The 16581-nt window shown below is 38.6% G+C and overlaps 2 protein-coding genes and 1 long non-coding RNA gene across 3 annotated transcripts in view; 1 reads left to right on the plus strand and 2 right to left on the minus strand.

Moving 5' to 3' along the window:
• Positions 1-16581, minus strand: part of LOC145443113 (uncharacterized) — a 197055-nt gene that overhangs the window by 117373 nt on the left and 63101 nt on the right. The window lies entirely within an intron of this gene.
• Positions 770-3818, minus strand: LOC145443395 (uncharacterized). The gene is made up of 4 exons (XM_080321367.1): positions 3696-3818; positions 1872-2127; positions 1355-1393; positions 770-980 (listed from the first exon to the last, which is right to left on the minus strand). The coding sequence occupies exons 1-4, from the start codon at positions 3763-3765 to the stop codon at positions 770-772; spliced, it is 576 nt and encodes a 191-aa protein (XP_080177493.1). The 5' UTR covers positions 3766-3818.
• LOC145443088 (mitochondrial thiamine pyrophosphate carrier-like) lies at positions 5682-16206 on the plus strand. Its single transcript, XM_080321084.1, has 6 exons — positions 5682-7370; positions 9812-9955; positions 10799-10981; positions 12190-12361; positions 12832-12923; positions 13843-16206. The coding sequence occupies exons 1-6, from the start codon at positions 7239-7241 to the stop codon at positions 14056-14058; spliced, it is 939 nt and encodes a 312-aa protein (XP_080177210.1). The 5' UTR covers positions 5682-7238; the 3' UTR covers positions 14059-16206.

Genomic DNA, 16581 nt, shown 5'->3' on the forward strand with positions numbered 1-16581 from the left:
AATGAAATTAATATCGTTGTCTTATGTAAAAAATCTAGCAGGCGTACGGGGTCAATCTCGATTTCCATGTTTATTGTATCATAAAAACCTACTCCGTGGATTGGGGTCTTGGCTACTGCTGTATAACTTGTTAAAGGGGTAACATCGGTAGCAAGTAGGGAAACCCATTTTACACTCTGCTCAATATCAACTTAGCAATACTCGGGACGCCGAATACATTGTCTGGCCTGACCTTGACCGTTAAGGCGTAAGCTTATATTCCCTTGCAAGTTCTCGTCGAAATTGTGGCAAAGCGACGCAAGATATTGATTTTCTGGGATGATTATATCAATTGATTGCCCCAGTAGATACATCTGTAGACGTCTAAAACATCAATTTCAGCATTGTGGCATTATGTGGCCCGAATCGTCGCTAGGTATTGCAAGGCTATCACTTCCCTGAAATGTAGGGTTGGAATTAGCAATATGACGTCACGAGGTTCACGTTCGCGTTCACACCGAACCTTTCAAAAAGGTTCGCGTTCACACGAACCCGAACCTTTCAGAGGTTCACACCATCCCTACTAATTAGATTGGTAGTTTTTGCTTATGGGGCTCGCTTTAGAAGAGAAGTTATACTCGTGAGAAAATGGTGTGCATTCACACCCAATCGGTGGTAAGCCAAACATAACCTCTGAACTCAGCATCATATCGCGGTTATAAATCGTACGCGCATATCTTCCTACGTCACTGCGTGCAAGTATGATTTGTATTAAAATGTTGTGTTCGATTTATATCGCGGTGTAAGTCTGAGAGCTGGTTTCGTAGAACACGGGTGTATATTTACACCCATATATCGTGGGTGTGAAAACACATTTTCTTTCGCTCAGAGTGTATAAGTATATATATATATAGTTGCCTGAAGGGTTGCCTCTGTAATCACCGTACTTTCGCATACATATCATCGCAGGCGCAAACAGTTCTGAATTCCGGTCCATGTACCTGCGTAGAGTCAAACTGCGTGTTATTGAATATGATAAAACATAGCAAATCGATAAGCTCCGTAAAATCGTGCTTACACCGATCTGAAGAAATACAGTCAAAGGAATTATAATGCGATTATGATAGACCTGAATTGATGGAGTATTCAATCATTTTGATATACCTTAATCATGTAACATACAAGCGAATTACATCTTCCTTCTACCGGAATATGAATAAGATGTCGGTGCCCCCATCGTTCCCCGCACCCGCACTTTGATATTGCTCGAACTTTGAGATCATTTTCTACTATCACCAAACGGCGATATCTATGTACCCTGCGATTAATTTCATGACCGGAAGAAACCCCGAAACGCTTCACAAAATTCACGCACCTGTATAATATGTTTTGCCAGCAGTTGACGGTGTCCGACCTGCGAAATGAACCGACGTGTCACGGAAAAGGCTATATTTCCGAATATTTCCAGTAATCTAATTGGTGAATTGTAACTTTGCTCTAATTCTAATTCTAATCTAACTTGTTAAATGTTTCTATACTCCAATTTTAATTCTAATCTAATTTATTGTTTTCCGGAAAATGCCTCTTTGTTTACAAGAATATCCCTCTCGCGCAGGGAAATCCTGTGCCGAGTCGCCATCGCATTACTGTACACTTACACCGTACAGTCATAGTAGTTGTTGTGACGAATTCTTTCTCATTCACAGTTTCATTCAATTTCAAAGTTTTTGCGAATTCAGTAATTCTAATTATAATCTAATTTGGAAAAAAAACTGTGAAACTGTGAATCATTTCTCACTATACTCAACTCGAATCATTAGTATTAATAGTCGATTCAGATTTAAGTACTCGAATCGAATCATTATGCTCAGCCCAGCAGCCTCTTGTCTTACGTGCAAAAGTTCACGTCGCTTCGCTCGTACCAGTTCGTCTCGCCTATGGTAAATTTGACTATGGTCTGGATGTCGATCGGGCGGAATCGGCGAAAAGAACGCATGCACGATGTAAAGTAATCCTCGAGACTCAGACGTGGTTCGGTGTGGAAAGACCTCTTCATCCTAGTCGCGGTGCCCGGGGTCGTGTCCGGGGTCGTATCCACGTCCATGTTCTCATCGTTGGTAAATTCCGCCGCTTTCTCAGGGTGGCATGCTAAATGAACACTACATAGATCAGCAATTTGGGTGATGGCAATTGATGCAGTTTATTAACAATAATTTCATCAGTTCAATACAATGAAAAGATATACGAAGGTGTCGAAATGTCTTCGAGTAATCTTCGAAATCAGACACCCACCTGGCCTCGTTGATAAATCGCGGATTATCCACCAATCAAGGATAATTGGAGGATTATCACCGAAAAACTCACATAACTCCGCTTCTACTGGCCGGAATTGACTCAAATTTGGTTTGCAACGTCTTTGAAGAAAGCTCAACAATTTCATGGGGTTGGCAGAAAAATTTGAAATTTTTTTTTAAAAATTTTCCATAATAAATAAAAAATTTTAATTGGATCTGCGGAGTCCTATACTTGTTAGAATTAAACCAAATTTGGTGTGCAGCGTTTTTTAGGGTAACCTGACAATTTAATCAGTGACTGGCTTGAATCCGGAAAAAAGAGTTATTTTTTAACAGTCCTAATGTTCAGTCATAATCTCCAAGTGGTAGCTAGCTTATCAGCCAAGCGCGTGGATCAACTGTCTGAATTCACAGATGAACTCACTATCGCAACCACATTTCATCAGTAGCGTAAAACGAACCAGTCTCACAACGGTATAGGTGACGGTAGGGTTACCATATTTTGGGAATCTGAAAAGAGGACACTTTTTCAAAATTTTCATACTTACAATACCGGAGAAAAATCCGAAAAAAATGGTAAATTTACTTCGGGTTTGTAGATGGTTGACTAAAATGAGAAAAAAAGGTCATCTTTCCGGATCGACTCCTGAAATACCCACTTTCTATGAATTTTCCGTTGGTTGACTAAACGAAGGTCGATTTTCTGGCTCAAGTCCCGAATGACCCGCCGGGCCGCTACTTCAGTTCTAATTTCCTATATTTCAGTCCAATTTTCACTTACATTTAACCAAAATTTTCATAAAAGAGGACAAATTCTCCTAAAACAGGACATATGGGCGTACTTCGAGGACACTTTAATAAAACTCAAAAAAGAGGACAAATCCTCTTACAAGAGGACGAATGGTATAACCCTAGGTGATGGATGAACTATACTCCATTTCCTTCATACTGAATGAACATATATAATATTTGTCGTGATATGAGGAATGTAGTTTCGCCTAAAGGCGATCTTCTGACTCCCATATCTCGATTTTCACAATTCTAATCTGTCACTTTATGTATATAGTGTTAAGCAAAGGGGGATTCTTCCTTATACCCTATTACAATACATTTTAAGAACCTTATATCACATGAAATTATAGCCGGTCGGCATTCGGTCTATGATACCATATGTTGCCAAGCAAAGATGTTTTTTTTTTTTGCATTTTATCTGCAAAACTAAACTAAGCTAGTAACATAGAAACTAAGCATTAAGCTTTTTAACCAGGCCTTAGCTATGAGCATCAATTCTTTTATCGTATTACAAATACGTTCATCACAGACAGATACTAAAACCGTATTTTGAGAGATTAAATATTTCGCTCGTTAAGCTCTGATTCGGGATTCTGCAAATCCACACATTCTGCCGTAGCACAAACCCACCTCGGGATTGTAGAGTCGCCCACGTGAGTAGAAGCGTCAGAAAGAGTATTTTGTCCATCAGAATTCTCATCCTTTAATATCCACATTGGTCAGTGACACACTGATGCGAACTATTCTGATAAAAACAGATAGAACGAGATTTATCTACCCTGCAGCGATAAATTTATTTAGTATCAAAACAATTACTCGCCGGAGGACAGTTGGGGAAGATTTTACCAATGCTCGCAGTTATTTTATAGCGATACGACATTTATACTTGATTAGCAATGTAGGGCGATCTGTCACAAAGTAGATGATGCCACCGCATTTTTATGGCTTGTTCTTTTAATGTTATCTTCTATTAGCCTATACTCTTCATTCAGCGTGCATGCGCCTCAGTCTTCTTGACATCGCGTCTAGAGGTATGCGCCCAGGTCTGATTTCAACGACTAAGTCATTTCAACACCCTCCTATCTTTTCATTGTATCGCAATTTTTGTGGTGTGATAAAAATTGCTAATAATTCAATGATAATGTATGTATATTGTGTATATATCATTGTAATAAACCGAACCTAGTGGCGAGATAGAGTAGTGGTATTATTCACAGCTTCAACGCCAATGGGTTGCGGGTTTTCGAGTCCGACCGAGGTCGAATCCAGAATTCCTACCTAAGTGTTGGAGGTTTATCTATAGATAGCGGTGTCTCATAAAAAGCCTAGTAGTGGGCCGTGCTACAAGTCGGCAGTTACGGAATAAAAATGATGAAAATTGGCCTGGTGTAAATGACCATAGTAGTCGACAAACACCACGAATACAACAACAAACAAACAGACCGAACCATTCCATAGACAAATCCAAGTCGCTTCGACATCTTCCTGTCTATTCATTGTATCGCATTTTTTGTGGTGTATTGAACTGATAAAATTGCTAATAAACCAATGATAATGATGATGATGAACCAAACCGAACCGAACTGTATATAAAGGGGGAGATAGCGCAGTGGTGACGATGAGCGCCTACTAATCGGGCGGATCCGGTACGATTCCCGTCGGAGGTTTATCAGGGCTCCTCTTCCCCGCCGTTGCCGTTCTTACGGCGACAAAAAAAAAGCCCAGAAAAAGACCCAACGACAGAAAGCCCTCACAAGGAAAGGAAAGAGCTAAAAAGGGCCGTGGCTTCAAAAAGATCTACATCAAAAAGAACTGTGACATCGGGCACTCTAGGCCGAGGTTGACGTCAGTATATGAAAAACGGCATGTCGTTCGATACCCGCCTATCTGTTCATTACATCGAATTGTGTACATTGTGTGTGACTTATTCTGATGAAAAATATAACTCAATGGTTATTATAAAGGATAACAAGGAATATAGGTAGGCGAGGTCGATAGGTCAAATTGTATTGTACCATAGTGTCCTATGGTGTCGACACAGCCAAATCTCACGCCTCAGTGAAATTGTATCACGTCACAGTTTCCATTTGGCTACAGGCAATTTGACGGTCATTTTTGACCGGCTTGCCGAGCATTAAATTTGGTAAAACGGTTATCAATCGAAAGCTGACTCTGCACTGATTACGAAAATATAAAATTTATTCCGCTAGTGGCCCTGGAACTCCCACAATCAGCCTCGAATTTTTCATTGTTATGGAGATTGGCATTGGGACGCAACAATGGTGTCTGTCTCTTTTTTTCTTGAACTACTCTCTCGTTTCACCAGACAGCATTGTTACGTCCTGAGCTACTCTCTCGTTTCGCCAGACAGCATTGTTGCGTCCCAATGCCTATCTCCATAACAATGAAAATTCGAGGCTGGTTGTGGGAGTTCCAGGGCCACAAGCGGAATAAAATTTATATTTTCGCAATCAGTGCAGAGTCAGCTTTCGATTGATACCCGTTTTACCAAATTTAATGCTCGGCAAGCCGGTCAAAAACGACCGTCAAATTGCCTGTAGCCAAATGGAAATTGTGACGTTATACAATTTCACTGAGGCGTGAGATTTGGCTCTGTCGACACCATATAGGACACTATGATTGTACGTTGTGTGTCTTGATCGGATAAAAATAGGTAATTTGACGATTATTACGATTATCCATGTACTGATTTCTAATATCGGTTATTCGGTACCTGACTCCCGATTACGATGCCACGATGACGCCATATCAAAACATCACGCTTGGATGCACAATCTGCAACATTAGCAACAAAAGCGTGTGGTCGTCGGCTGGTGAAGGTTATTGAATTGAATCAAAATGAATTGTATTACATTTAATTTCTAGGATTCGGTAACCGAGAAAAGTACCACGAATCGGCACAAAGATGTAATATTTTATATTTGTATGAAAAGTGAAGGTAACTATTAACTAAGCATGCTTTATGGCGAGATTGCAACACACTCTGCCGAACTATAGAGACAACTCCATTTTATCCCATGCTGCCACTATAGACCCAGGTGACCTACCCATAAATATTCTCGGTCGCGAATCGAAATTTACAGACTAAAGAGCTTCATTTTGTCGCGCACATAGAAGAGGTATAACAAACTGTAGTTTGCAAAATATTCTGAACAGTGAACACTGAACAGACCGTCTATATTGTATGTTTCAAATATTTGACACATGGTCACATGAAATGCAACGACATTTATAGGTATATTTGTACACGATTTCATCGAAATCCTTCATATACTTCGGTAGAAAACTCTCCCTCCCTAAATCACTCAATTTTTATTCAATAATTTTCTAAATTCAAGTTCTCTTGTTTTCCAAACTTTGTATATTTTCTGTGTGACGTCATAATTAGCGATATATATTGTTGCTGAACATAGTTATTCGAATTCTCGCATTATTGCTGACGATATTCCCCTGACGAGCGTCAGCCGAAAAGCTTCGGGAATAAATATGAATATTTTATTCAAATGTAAATTCAAGTCGTATCATAAATTTACATTAAATGGCCAAGAAATGTTCAGTACCCTTGTCACATCTTTGACGCTCAGTTTAGTTGTAACTATGCTCAAACTCTATTCATACAAAAAATTTTATCGATATGCTATTCGTGTTAGGTCGGGTTCACCCTCAAAACTGAAATCATTATTGTGTGCCTACCGCTATAAATTCACTTCTCACTGACAACTTTTATTTCAACAAATGTCTAGTGTTTGGATGGCTTAAATGGTAACAACCCAATCCAATCATAATTGCAAAACTAGGCTGGTAATTGGGAAGAACATTTCAACAATCGGACAATGTTCTTTCGAATTCTCTACTAGTTGCTGCCGATTACCCCGGACGAACGGCAGGCGAAAATATTCGGGTTCATTTCAATATGAATATGTTATTAATTGTATATGGCAACTAGCTTGACGCATTTCCAAAACTTGAGAGCTCCAAGAAGCTCGTTAGATGCCATATGTTTTGAATATCGGCTGAATATATCGATGAACGTTCTATTAGTGATTTGTCCGATATATATATTATTACCTGTTGTAGCTCTGCAGTGACCACTAGCTGCAGGTCTAAAATTGTTTCAAATTCCTGTCTATTTTCTGGCGTATAGTAAAGGATATGGTTTTAGGTTATGACCCGGATCGACTGTCAGGGTCTACTTTTCTCCACCATTTAGCTTCCGGGACACTCGGCGGTATTGTTACGAGGTCTGTCATCTCGCCTTTTGATGTGGTCAAAATCAGATTTCAGGTGAGTGTTTGACTCCGATTCATCAATAGTGGGTAACTGGGTAATTCAACGTCAAATCAACCAAAAAGATATATTTTTTCTCCATTTAGTTTAGGGTTTTGCTGAAATTTGGCTCAAAACATTGTGAAGTCTATCCGAGTAAATGTGAATATCTTTTGAATGGATAACTTGAGTAGTTTTCAAGTTATTGCGTGATAAAAAACAAGCTTTTTGTGCCCATTCAACCGTGACTATTGAAGCGCTGATTTTTCCAAATTTAGCTAGAATTAGAATTATATCTACGCGGTTTTTCCAAATTATATTAGAAATATAGCTACATGTGTTTTTCCAAATTAGATATGAAGTAGAAGCTTGGAAATTGAATGAAGTTAAGTTCGTTTCAAAACAGAGTTCATCCTCATGACTCATAAGCACGAGAATGGCAAATATCTGTACAGTACTTGTACAGCAGCAGCAGTTCTCCTGGAGCATTTTCGGTAAAACCAGAAATTAGATTAGACGTGTCACAAATTGAATTAGAATTAGAGCAAAGAAGCATTTTGCAAATTAGATTAGAATTGTTTTGTTGTCCGAGTATGCATGCATGGTTGCCAAAATTTTCCTGTTGCATCGATTTAATCTAAACCACGGTGAATTTTGTAAGTTATCAGATTTTCGCTGTTTACAATTGCAAGCAGTGCAGACCAGTGTTAACCTATTTTTCTGGCGGCAAACCCTGAATTTAATTGGGCAGATTAGTGTACCCCTAACTGCAAAATTTGGAGAGCTGATAGCTTAATGAAAAGGTGATTACTAGGGCAAGTTTTTTCAACTTCCTAAAAACTCAGAAGTTATGTAGTATGGTGTTTTAAGCTGTTTAAAGGAATCTTGAATTGCAACTTTTTATTGTTTCAGGCAATTTTTTGCAACTTTTTCGATTTTTCATGCAACTTTCTGAAAGTTTTTTCAATTTTTTATGCAACTAACTTTTACTGGAAGTATTTGGTACTATAAGTAAATAGATCGCTTGATTATTTCACTATCGTTGAAATTTGAGGTCCTTTCTGATTTGATGTACATACAGACTAGACCGCCAAAAATTATATATTCACTGGGTCAATTTTTTTCAGGCTATTGATTTTGTTGAAGCCGCCCACATGCAGCTTTCCATGGATTTGACTGCAACAAAAACTTGCGCTAGTAATTGCATATCGTGACTAAAACAAATTCATTCTTTTTGCTTGTGAATTGAAATAGCCCGAATATTTTCTGAAGTCAATTGTCAGGGACAATTATTGGCAACTAGTAGAGCATTGAAAAAGACATTGTATATCAATAGTCATAGTGTTTTTTATGCACCATGAACTCTATTGGCTACCGCTGACTCGCTGACCATGGTCATAATGCTCTGATTGTCTGGTTTCAAGCAGAAGTACAATTATGCCTTGTATGAATAAAAATATGTCTATATTAAATTTCCAATTGTATGACAAGGCATGGTAGAAATATTGATACAAAACCCACACGCCCTGTCTTATATCTAGATAATTCTAGTTGTCTCAGACTAATTAGGGTAAATGTATTTAATCTAATTCCAATCTCATCTGCGAATTTTTTTTGCTCCAATTCGAATTCTAATTCTAATCTAATTTGGAAAAACGGTATAGCTATCATTCTAATTCTAATCTAATATGGACAACACTGTAGGTATAATTCTAATTCAAGTCTAATTTGTCAAAAAAACAATAGCTATCAATTTGGAAAAAATGTAGGTATAATTCAAATTCTTGTCGAATTTCAAAAAAACTGTTTCTATTATTCTAATCCTAATCTATTTTTTTTTAAACGTAGGTATAGTACTAATTCCAGTCGAATTTGGAACAAAAAATGTAGCGATTATGCTAATTCTAATCTAATTATAAAAACTGTGGAGCTAATTTGGAAAAACGAGTTATAATTCTACTTCTAGTCTAATTTGGCAAAAAAATAGCTGCGATTCTAATCTATTTTGTGAAAAATGTAAGTAAAATTTTAATCCTAGTTTGATTTAATATAACTAGCTAAATAGCTACTCTAATTTGGAAAAGATAAATTTAATATCATCGAATCTGTATCGCACTTTGAAAGAAATACTGGCGTCGGTATCGGCCAGTAGAGATGATAAATGTATTTGCAATTTTCGTGACATCATAGTATAGGGACCAGGGAGTCAGAGAACTATAATCTGTGACTGCTGCACTGAGAATATTCATATATTTCTTCTAGCTTAGTTTAGACCTCGTTGTGCCCAGATCTTGTTGATTTCATGTCCGAGCATGTCAATGGCTGTAAAGCTATTCGAATAAATTCGCGGAAGTTTTGAAAACGTGCCTCGAGCCAGATGCTGCGTCAGTATCGGGTCAAAAATCCAATATCAGTCGCAGTACTACTAGGAATTAGTTAACCATGGCGATTTATCCTAGCTCCAGTCAGAAGCCGGACTCGCCAGAAGATACACAGGCCTCATTCAAGCCACCAAAGTTATATTTCGCGATGAAGGAATCACAGCCTTTTGGAAAGGGCACATCCCGGCACAAATGCTATCCATGGTTTACGGCGGAGTGCAAGTGAGTCACGTTTCACAGTCTGTATTTTTTTCGATAAAGAAAGAACGGCTTCTACTTTTTCGGAGTACTAGAGTGCTCGCACTGCTAACTCAAGTGGTTATCGGTGATTCCCAGACTGGGTGCCGCCACAGATTCTCAGGTGTGCCGCGAGTCTTCTAGTATTTTGGAAAACGACGGTATTGCAGATATGGCATGTAGACCAGCCTATCTGATCTTCTTCAACAGCTGATAAATAAGCAGATGTGACCATTAGGGATGTTCAAATTTCGTTTTACAAATTTCACTGGCTACTAGATAAAATTGTTAGGTTGGCTAAAACAACGCTGCACACCAAATTTGGCTCAATTCCAACCAGTAGAATCGAAGTTCTTGCAGTAAAAACTTTTTGACAAAATTCTATTATGGCAAAATGCTCTACCATGTTTTGATAGTATCTATTGAATTAATTGAGCAAAAGCGGTCACTCATGGCTTGTTTGAAAGAAGACATCTCTGTCGCAGTGAATAGCACGTAATTATTCACATTTCACACTAGGTATACGTTGCGGACTCTATAAGGAAGTAACTAAAACTTGTCTATTTTTACAACAAGGTTATCTCGTCTTCTTGATGATATAGACGCTCGGTTGCCCTGCTCTTGTCTCGCTTCGTGGCGTAGTTGGTTCGGCGTTGAAATTCTGAACCCAACGATATATTGCTTGTTGGGTTCGCATCCCGTTAAGGTCGTGTTTTACAGTTTTGAAAAATGCTGCAAAATTTTTCGAAAAAATACGCTAGTGCCAGCTGGTCAAATACTGACCGTGACCACTTAGTTTGACCAGCGAACCACCTCTTGCTGTTTCAGTTTGGTTCCTTCGAATTCTTCACTGTGGTCGTGCATCAGCTCATCATGCATTCCAAGCAGGAAACCATGAAACAGATGACAACGCACGGCGTATGCGGGGCTGCGTCCGCCGTCGTGGCCACCTTTGCATCCCAGCCACTCGACGTACTGCGGACGAGATTTGCGGCACAGACGGAACCCAAGGTCAGAGTCATTATATCAACAGTATGGACTAGTCTTTCGGCCCTGGCGTCGGCAGTCAACTATTCAAATGGACTATTGTGCAGTAGGGTTGTTCAAAAATAACTTTTTTTACAGATTCCGGAGATTCACTGATTGAAATGTTGGGTTTCCTAAAAAAAATGCTGCACATCCAATTTGGCTCCGTTCTGACCGGTAGATGTGAACACGAATTTTACTGTCAACCCTGTGAAATTGTTTAGTTTTGCAAAATAATAATTTTTGCTTACTTCCAACCGGTAGAAGCGAAGTTATTGCAGTTGAAAATTCCGCATTCGCAAAAATAGCCTGACCGGTGGGTAATTCCAAATTATTGATGAAAAACTCGAATAGCTTCGCTTCGACACGTTGGAATTGCGTCGTTTTTGTAGGCAACCTAACAATTTAATCACAGAATCCCTGGAATCCGGGAAAATGAAGGTATTCTTGAACATGCCTATTGTGCAGTGAGGAGTGTTTTAATCTAGATTTGAACAATAACACACTCAATAACACTTAATAACAGGCACACCGATAGTCTTTGAGGGAAATTAATTATACTGCAATGTAGTCTGGAAAACAATGTTCAAGTTTAGTACGTCAGTCACCACTTCAAAAAACATTTCAAGATTAGTTATATGAAGAGCTCCTCGGAGGTACAGAACTTCAATATACAATTGAATTGTATATCCATATTGAAAGAAACCTAAATATGTCCGGCTGACACTCGTCAGGGGTAATCGTCAGCAACTAGTAGAGAATTGGAAAGAACAATGTATATCAGCAATCATATCACAAAATATGGTTGGCGATTGGGTGTATTTTGATAAAAGTCGACTCCAAGTCCAAGGCACCCAAATGAAAGTGTGAAAATGCTGAAGATTACCCCTGACGAGTGTCAGCCGAAACATATTTAGGTTTATTTCAATAGGAATATACTATTCAATTGTATATTGAAGTTCTGTACCTCCAAGAAGCTCTTCAAATAATATTTATGTCAGGGGTATCTATATATTTACATTTCAATGTATATATATAATGTAGATTAAAGTTTTGTACCTCAAACAATATCTGCAAATCTTTCTTTTTGTGTCAAATTCCAATTGTTGCAATGATGAACAAATTCTCTGTATTATAGTCTCTCTCTCTCTCAGGACGTCAAGTTTAAAACTGTATTTTTTTTGCCTTTTCAGCGTTTTTCGTCGTCATTTCGCGCCACCACTTACATGGTCAAGAACGAAGGTTTATTTTCGTTGTATCGAGGACTGACGCCGTCCATTATTCAAATCGCGCCCTTTTCTCTGGTTCAATTCGGGAGCCGGTCCATGTTTGAAGCCGTTTGGTTAAGCTACAATTTTAAAGAAGGTGAGGATTATGTTTTGACAACTGTTTGACGTATTATTATTGGGTTACTAGATAATTCTAGTTTTTTAGTTATACTAAATGGAGCGTCTCATTCTGATATAATTTTTGAAATGCTCCCATTTTAATTCTAATCCAAATATTGGTTTCCCCGTAAATGCTGTATCATGCGAAACGAGCCTAGCTTGGTGTACAGGCATCTGTCTTTTTTGTTTTTACAAAGATGAACTTTGATTTGATATGAAGCGAACTTGATATTGTTGTATCTCTTTCTGGTTCGGAATTTAATTCAATTTCCAAGTTTTTGCGAATTCAGTAAGAGAGAGAGAGAGAGAGTCTTTATTTTCTTATCTAATTCTTATCTAAACTGTGTAGCCACCATTCTAATTCTAATCTGATTTGGAAAAGTTGAGAACTTTCTATTTCTCCAACACTGCTCTACGCCGACGTGGCAAAATGCGACTCGTTTTCAGGTAGCGCGTGTGAGTTTGTGTGCGGCGGTGGAGCCGGGCTTTTCGCCAAAACGCTCGTTTATCCGCTTGATGTGGTCAAGAAAAGACTTCAGGTATCTCTTGGTTATTAGAGTGATGGTTTTCTCAAGTACTGAAATGGTACGCTCCTTGTCACTGAAAGTGAATTTATCAACGAGAATTATGGTTTTGATGCTATCTTCCACTCTGGAAGGCTCTAAACTTCTATTGGTCGCAGCATACGAAACATGTATGGAAATGACATATCTGTGAAGTCGTGTTCAGCATTGACCCAAAGTGCAATGAAGGTATATTCGAGGTATATATATCCAAGGTATATTCGAAAAAATACTTATCTTTCATGTGATGCAGAGTCGTAAGGTTCCGAGTCACAGGTCAATTTTAGTCAACTACAGTTTTGGCTCGTGTCGAGTCACTTTCACAACCGAGTCGAGTCTGAGTATAAGACAGGGAGCAACGGGCCGGGTCATAGTGTTTACTATTCAGTATCCAGTTCGACTCACTTCTGTGAAAGTCTTGGGTGATATCGAAGGCCTCGCATTCAAAATATATTCATTTTTCTCATTCCAAACATGTTTATTCAAACAGATAAAAGACAGTTTCTGGGCCTATTTTTCAATTATCGGTCCTGATATACGAGACTTGAATAAATCATACAGAATGTGTTGAGTCATATGACTTGGTCGAGTCATGCGCATGCGCAATGACTTGAGTACAAGCCGAGTCAAGCAATTTGGATCGACTCGAGTCAACAAAAAATTACGAGTCGAGTCATGACTCGAGTCATTACAAACCTTATGTGATGTACAACTGTCATTATGTTCTTTCTGGTCGCATAAAATCTACATATTTTTACATCTACCAAATTTATCTTTAATATGATGTGAAACTGGCATTATATTCTCGAAGCTCTCAACATGTTTCGCACCATTTTGACACAGTTATACTCGAGCCCGTTTGAGTTGGATTTTCTAAAAACATGTTCCTTCGCAGATTCAAGGCTTTATCGCCCCCACCGTGAGCGAAATTCAAAACTACACCAGTTTCATCCACTGTTTCAAGACTATCTGGAGGCACGAGGGAGTGATGGCGTTCTATAAAGGCTACAAGGCGGCCGCCTTGAAGTCCACAATCACGTCCGGACTCGTGTTTGCGACTTACAGATTTTTTAGGGAATTACTCGAGCCTCTTCGGACTGGGAATCGGTGAAAATGAATTCCTCGAAGAAGAATTTATTGATACGTTGGTCTTGGCCCGCGGCTCGGTATGTGCCTGAAAACGAAGATTTTCACTGGACCGATCAGCAGAGGTGGTCAAAGTTACTTAATACTGGAGTAGCAGTAAAAATTACGCCCTAAATTTCTACATGATTGCAAGTCAAAGCCACAATTTCAAAAACATTTTATAACTGTTTCGTGTTTGAAGTTGAAAACGAATATCGGAAAAACATTACAAGTGAAAGTAGAAATTTCAAATACATTAAAATCTGAAGATAAGGTCTGAAAAGTGCTCGAACAGTTTCAAATAGTAGTTTAAGGGGCTAAGCGACCGCTCGAATTGGGAAATCAGTCATACACACATAAAACATTGGAGCTGACGACGCAATCTTTCTGAAATTGGGACACATGTGCTTTGTGGGACATTGTGACTATGGTGAAAATGGTCGACGTTCTTTTGACTTTCATTGGATTTTATGATTTTTCAGACTAAGTTTTTCAGTCAAAATTTTTCAGGGTGCTTTTTGTAGATTCTGATCAGGACTGTAATGACTCGAGTCACGATTTTCTGATGACTCGACTTGACTCGAGTCATTTTCTCAAAATACGGAAATGACTCGACTTGGACTCGAGTGATTGCGCATGGCTCGAAACAAGTCATATCACTCGATACTCAGACAGCCAAGACCGACATTTCATTGTAATTTCGAAGAATAGTAAAGTAATCAAACTATTGGGACTTCGTCTATTGGTACTGGTACTTGAAAATGCGACCAGAAACTGCTAAAAGTGAGGAAAATTAGTATATTATAAATGCGAACCATTCGATATCACCAAGCAGTTATAAAAAGTGGGTTTAACAAGACTTCAACTCAAAACTGAGCAGTCAACACAATGACTTGGACTCGGACTCGAGTCATAATACCATGACTTGGACTTGACCCTCTGATCGTTGACTTGGACTCAGACTTGACTCGGTGAATTGAAAATGACTCGACTTGACTCGAGTCAAAACTATAAAAGTGAGATTGACTTGTGACTTGGTTACAACCCTGATTCTGATTACCCCAAAGTTCCGGATGAAATGCTTTTTTTATCCCATCAAGAGTTATTCTTAGGAGAAAATCATAATTTGTTTTTGATTCCAAATTTTTGACTTTGATGAATCTAATTTCGAAATTAAGGGTACGTCTTCATGACCAACACTAAATATCCATTAACACTACAAACAGGTATAATATTCGAAAATATAATGAGTAGCTGTGGTACGGTTGCTATTTTGCATGGTCGTCATGACAGTTTCGCTCGAAAAAGTGACGCAATAGCATCCCAAACTACTTTCTACGTACAAAATCTTAAAAAGTCATTAGTTCGCCTAAAAACATTGACTAGAAATGGGAATAGTCTACAAACAAGACCAAGTAGCACAATTTCACAAAACCACAAGTACTCAGGGAAAAGTAGAAGTACTAATTGACCACCTCTGCCGATCAACTCATCAATATATATCGGCCGATATATTTGACCAATATCCGCCTGCTAATCGAAATTTCTACCTCACTGTATGTCGATTACAATTTTAGCAATTTTGCGTGTGACTTCTGTGCAAATGTCTCGGCAATTCTCAGATTTCTATATCGTCGTTACTTATCAAATTGCTGTTGAGCAGTGTAGCTTTGTGGTGTAGCGAGCAAATCGTGCCAACTATTTTCCAGTGTTTTTTCGTTCGGGTGTGATACTGTGGAAAATTTAAGAAACGTTGATTCGATTTTGATATTTTTCCAAATTTTTGGCCTCTTCCTGCGGGTTTACACATTTACAATCGTTTCGAGGATCGGCCATTACGTGCCAATGTCGATCGACTGTTGTTTCATTTCATGGGTCTATTCCAATTTTATCTCGTTCAGCCAATTCTGTTTCAAATGCGTGATTTTGATGCAAGAGTTTCTGCCTCTATTCATTTTGCCGTGACTATATTTTTGTGGATGCGTTTCCATTGATTTGTAAATTCATGGCTCATTATTATCAGTTTTCGATCTATCTTCATGTCGATGTTTCTAGTACGCTGACTCGTTTGCCTTCTGTATTACAATTCGCTAGTTAAGTTCTTATGCCATAAAGAAGATAATTTTGAAAGGAAGTGCTGATTCAGTGCGTTGGCTGTGTGGGCTCAAGGTAAATGTGACAAGCACGCAGTTAGGATGAGAATGCTACTATCCTGAAGTCCGTGCTTGTGAAAACAGGCTATATATTTACGGTCCTTTTCCTAACGTTAGAAATAACGTACTAGTTTATTATTAATTTCATCGATTCAAAACGCGTAATTACGATACAGCTAAAAGATGGAAGGTGCCGAAACGATTTGGAGTAGTCTTGTACTAGGACAACCATCTTTTCTGCTCAGGCAACCGGTCATCGATAAATCAATCGATCTGTAAGAATACGTCGAAATGAAATCCTGAGCTGTCAACTAACTAATAATGACTATCCTTATTGATCAGGGACGGGCAACTTC

The sequence above is a fragment of the Botryllus schlosseri genome, chromosome 7 (assembly GCF_051294905.1).
Source record: "Botryllus schlosseri isolate E-star chromosome 7, Bs_hap1, whole genome shotgun sequence".
Classification (NCBI taxonomy): Eukaryota; Metazoa; Chordata; class Ascidiacea; order Stolidobranchia; family Styelidae; genus Botryllus; species Botryllus schlosseri.